The sequence below is a fragment of the Rhinopithecus roxellana genome, chromosome 21 (assembly GCF_007565055.1).
Source record: "Rhinopithecus roxellana isolate Shanxi Qingling chromosome 21, ASM756505v1, whole genome shotgun sequence".
Taxonomy (NCBI): Eukaryota; Metazoa; Chordata; class Mammalia; order Primates; family Cercopithecidae; genus Rhinopithecus; species Rhinopithecus roxellana.
Window position 1 is genome coordinate 50,979,869 of NC_044569.1, and position 5,435 is coordinate 50,985,303.

General features: G+C 52.9%; 1 protein-coding gene across 2 annotated transcripts; it reads left to right on the plus strand.

Moving 5' to 3' along the window:
* The first annotated feature begins 449 nt into the window (after positions 1–449).
* On the plus strand, positions 450–3,087 carry ELOA2 (elongin A2). Of its 2 annotated transcripts, XM_030926126.1 has the most exons (2): positions 515–1,217; positions 1,797–2,782. In XM_030926126.1, exons 1-2 carry the CDS (start codon positions 515–517, stop codon positions 2,780–2,782), a joined length of 1,689 nt encoding a protein of 562 aa, XP_030781986.1. The 2 variants fall into 2 exon arrangements, with proteins under 2 accessions (XP_010351833.2, XP_030781986.1); XM_010353531.2 differs by having other exon boundaries at positions 450–3,087.
* Positions 3,088–5,435: the final 2,348 nt, after the last annotated feature.

Sequence of the window (5,435 nt, forward strand, 5' to 3'; positions counted from 1 at the left end):
TGGGGCACAGCAGTCCACGTGGCGTGGACCGTCCCGATTGTCTGCATTGTGCTGACGGCATGAGTACGTATTGGGGTGGGGCACCCCAGGAGCTAAAAGGGTCAGGGCTAGAGCCCTGAGTGTGGGCCTGCTGTGGGCCATATAAGGCCCAGCTCTGGCACTAGAGCTTCATTCCGTGTTGGACAGCAAACCGCAGAGGTCACTCCAGGCAATGGCTCCACATCCCGAGGACTAGAAGCAGGCTTGCTCAGTTGTCTGCAAGGACCGGCGTTCCAGACCAAGTGGCCCGCTGCACCGAGGACTGAGCTTGCTCCAGGCTGTGGTGACTCCACGCCTTGAGGCCTACGGTCTGCAAGGAGCAGCGCCCCAGAACCAGTGGTCTGCTGCTCCGAGGACCGAGGTCGCTCCAGCCTGCGACTCCACATCCCGAGGTCGCTGCCTGGCTTCGTGTCCAGCCGCCCCGAGGACAGAGCCGAGACCTCCAGGACAGTGACGCCTGCACAGCTCTGGTGAGATGGCGGCAGGATCCACTACGCTGCACGCAGTGGAGAAGCTGCAGGTGTATCTGACCACTAAGACGGACCCGAAAAAACTAGAGAAATATTTGCAGAAACTCTCCGCCTTGCCCATGGCAGGTGACATACTGGCGGAGACTGGAATCAGAAAGACGGTGAAGCGCCTGCGGAAGCACCAGCAGGTGGGCGACTTTGCCAGAGACTTAGCGGCCCGGTGGAAGAAGCTGGTGCTTGTGGACCCAAACACCGGGCCTGATGCACAGGACCCCGAGGAGAGCGCTTCCCGAAAGCACTTCGGGGAGGCTCTTCGGGACCAGGAAAAGGCCTGGGGCTTCCCAGAGAACGGGACGGCCCCCCGGAGCCCACCTGACAGTCCTGAGCACAGACGGACTGCACACAGAACACCTCCGGGGCTCCAGAGACCTCACCGAAGGTCTCCCAGTCGCGAGCCCAGAGCCCAGAGAAAGCGCCCCAGAAGGGCCCCAGCGGATTCAGGCCCCCATCGGGCCCCTCCATTGCACACCGCTCCCCTCCCGATGCCCGAGGGCCCTGAGCCCGCTGTGCCCGGGAAGCAACCCGGAAGAGGCCACGCTCACGCCGCTCAGGGCGGGCCTCTGCTGGGTCAGGGCTGCCAGGGCCAACCCCAGGGGGAAGCGCTTGTGAGCCACAGCAACGGGCACAAATGGTCCCGCCAGGAAAAATGCCCCTTGTGTGCCCAGGGTGATTGGCACTCCCCTAATTTGATCAGGGAGAAATCATCCCGGGCCCGCTTAAGAGAGGAAACCCCAAGGATGCCCTCCCGGGAAAGTGCCAGGGACAGGCCGCCCTCGGGTGACGCCAAGAAGGACAAGGAAGAGGGACGAGCTGGCAGCAGCCAGCATGTCCCCGCCTTGGCGGTGGCTCCAGACGGTCACCCAAATAGGCCTCATCACAGACACTCGAACAAGAAGATGCCCAGTCTAGACGGCTCATACCCAGGAAATGTGACACACCGCCTGTCTTCCGAGGAGAAAGAGCAGCTTTCCAATGACCGAAAGACTCAAGAGGGGAAGCCACCAACTGCTCATGTGGGCAGAATGACCATGAGCTCCCTCTCTGAGGTGGAGGAGGTAGATATGGCTGAGGAATTCGAGCAGCCCACTCTGTCATTTGAAAAATACCACACTTACGACCAGTTGCAGAAGCAAAAGAAAAAGACTGGGAAATCTACCACCACTGCACTTGGAGATAAACAAAGGAAAGCAAACGATTCCAAGGGCACTCGTGTGTCCTGGGATTCAGCTAAGAAATTGCCTCCTGTCCAGGAAAGCCAGTCAGAGAGGCTGCAGGTGGCCGGCGCTGATTCCGCCGGGCCGAAAACGGTGCCCAGCCATGCCTTCTCAGAGCTCGGGGACCCCTCAGAGGCCTGGATGCAGGCCAACTACCATTCGCTATTGGATTCTGACTCCATGACCTCCCAGGAAAAGCCAGAAGCACTCTCCGCACCAACGTTCCAGGAGGAAGCCGCGTTCGCTGGACACAGAGTGAATGCTAAGAGGCAGGTGTCCTCGGGCTCCAGGCCTGCCTGCCAGCCCCAGGTGCTGACGCCGCGCCAGCAGTGCGTCGGGGTGCTTAGAAACAATCCGGACACCCTCAGCGATGTGGAAGGGATCCCCTACTCCTATCTTGAACCCATTCTGGAAGGGTGGAGGCCTGATCGGCTGTATCGCAGAGAGAAATACAATCACGCACTCCTTGGGAACACGGATGAATTATGGAGGATTCATTGTCTGCAGGACTTCAAGGAAGAAAAGCCACAGGCGCACGAGTCTTGGCGGGAGCTGTACCTGCGGCTTCAGGACAGCCAAGAGCAGCAGCTGAGAGTACTGAAAGCAAATATCCGATCTGCACGTGAAAACAAACCCAGCGGCCGACAGACAAAGATGATCTGTTTCAACTCTGTGGCCAAGACGCCTTATGATGCTTCAAGGAGGCAAGAGAAGTCTGCAGGAGCCGCTGACCCCGAAAAGGGAGAGATCAAGCCAGCCCCAAAGCCTGCAGGAAGCAGCCATGCTCCCTCCAGCAGGGGCAGTGACAGTGGTGGCAGAGACAGCAGCAGCAGCAGCGTCCTTCACCGGCTCCCTGAGAAGAGGGCCAACCCCTGCCTGAGCAGCAGCAATGAGCACCCGGCGCCCGCGGCCAAACCCCGGAAACAGGCTGCCAAGAAAGTGGCCCCGCTGATGGCCAAGGCAATTCGAGACTACAAGAGGAGATTCTCCCGACGATAAACTCAGGACTTGCCTTAGGGATAAAATCTGGGGGGAGGAGGAACAATGCAAAGTCAATGCAGGTTGGGGAACGAAACTTCCAATGGACACCAGAACCTTTGGCTTGGTGCAAAGTTGAGCCTCTGCATTCTGCAGGTGTCAAGTGCTGGCACCCTGTGATTTCGCCTCCCGCACCCAGCCACTGCCTCCCTGCTTGGAGGCCACCTCAGAATTCAGAAGATATGAACACATTCGGAACAATTCTCTTTTGGTTGTTCACTGATAGTTTTTTAAATAACACCCTAGTTGTAATCATAAATAAGGAACAAGATGTGAGATTCCCTTTTTCCTTTCTTTTTTCTGAAATCATCAAGTAGATAAGAACTTATTAGACAAAACTCACAAGCCATTAGGTGACACTGATAATTCTGAATATGTAAACTGTTTATTGTTGTTGTTGTTGTTTTAATAAAACGCTTGGCATGGTCCTGTATTCATGACCCATCCTCCTTTGGGAGGCCAAAGAAAGCAAATCGCTTGAGCCTAGTAGGTGAAGACCAGCCTGGGCAAAACAGGGAAACCCCGTCTCTGAAAAAGATATCAAAATTAGCCCAGCATTGTGGCACACCCCTGTGGTCCCAGCTTCTTAAAGGACTGAGGTGGCAGGATTGCCTGAGCTGGGCAAGCGGAGGTTGCAGTGACCTTTCCTCATTCCACTGCACTCCAGCCTGGGTGACAGAACCAGAGCACGTCTCAAAGAAAACTGCTATTACGTAGAAAAAGGAACTATCTGATTTCACAAATGAATGGTAATCACTGGTACATTCATCAAGCCAAAATAGTTTCCCAAAGTAACACATAGAATAATTCACAATCTTTTCACCCAGAACCCCTATGAAAGGATGGCGACACCTTAATCAGCTTATTCAGGTTCTGAATCAAGAAGTCTAAAGCTGCCAATCAGACTTTCTAATTACCATGAGATGACCAGGTTAACAACCTGCAGTTCAGATCACAGGGGCTTCTGCAAGCTATATTGAACCTTTACATTCTATCAGAGGGCATTTGTTGGTCTCACACAGGCTGGTAATCAAAGGAATGTGTGCAAGCTATGACACACACACACACACAGGTAAAAAACCAGCACAAGTAAACTGCATTTAAGGAAGACAGAGAAACATTCATTCTGAGGAAAGGGAGTTGATCCTATCAGTGATGATATAAAACTCAAAGAAGGCCGGGTGGGGAGTTTCACACCTCTATACCAGCACTTTGGGAGGTTGAGGCTGGTGGATCATATAAGGTCAGGAGTTGAAGACCACGATGACCAATATGAAAAAAATCCCATCTCTACTAAAATAATCCTCATTCTAGGAGCTTGGAAGTTTTCCCAGTATTGCACTAGGGTCCTCTCTATGAGGGAGCTGGAAGACGGAAAACAAAGCATATTTATATATTTTGCCACACACCACGGAGGGGTAATTCTCAAAAAAGCCTTAACACCTGAATCCTCATCCCCCGATTCTCAGGCTGTAATCATTTTCCTTCTTCAGAAGAAACACACACACACACACACACACACACACACACACACACAGATGCACACACACACAGAGGGAGAGAGAGAGAAAAAAAAGTCATGTGAAAATTTAAAAAGTAAGCCAAACCGCCATCGCCAGCAGAAACAATAGCTGACATCATAGACACTTCAAATGGTTCTGTTTGCCTCATTCTGACTGAAAGATTAGAGTGGAATTCGGCTGCCCAAACCGTGGCACCAACATCACCTGCAGGCCAGAGCAAGCCTTTCTGAGGAGATTTTAAACAGCCGGTGGGAGCAAGATCCTGAAGCGTTTCTTCCCAGACTGGTAACAGGAGATGAAACGTGGCTCTACCGGCAGGATCCTGAAGACCAAGCACGAAGCCATGGCTACCAAGAGGTGGCAGCGCTCCATTCAAAGCCACAGAGGAGCAGTCAAGAGCAGAGGTCATGGTCACCGTTTGGGGGGGATGCCAGAGGGATTCCGCTCGTTGACTTTCTGGAGGGCCAAACCGTGATCACATCTGCTCACTAGGAGAGCGTTTTCAGAAAGTTGGAGAAAGAACGGTCCTCACCAGAGAGTTCTTCTCCACCACGACGATGTTCCTGCTCATGCCTTTCACCGAACAAGGGCAGCTGGGCAAGACTTGCCGCCGGAAATCATGAGGCGTCCACCTTACAGTCCTCATTTGGCGCCTGCTGACTTCTTTTTGTTTCCTAGACTTAGAAAATCCGTAAAAAGCACCCAGTTTTCCTCAGTCAACGATGGAAAAAAGATTTCATGGAAATCGTTACATTCCCAGGACCCTGGGGGTTTCAGAGGGATGGGCTAGAGGGCGGGGAAAAGACACTGCTTCCAAAAGCGTCTTGACCTTGATGGAGCCGATGTGGAGAAGTAAAACACACCTTTTTCATTTATCTCTCTTAATCTCACTTTGCTACGAATGTTTGCAAGTCCCCTCACACAACGTCAATCCCAGGTAAAGGGTTGTTATCCTCTGTCGGTTCTTCTTTCTACCATGTTGTCTTGCGGTGTTGTTATTTTGGGTTTTACTCCCAGGAAGATTCAGTCGTGTGTCTTTTGGACTCCACAGATGTGGAACCTGCGAACACGGAGGGCCAACGGAGAGATAA

Bases quoted from the DNA above. Each gene is read 5' to 3' on its own strand.
- ELOA2 (XM_010353531.2), top strand. From the start codon at position 515: ATGGCGGCAGGATCCACTACGCTGCACGCAGTGGAGAAGCTGCAGGTG.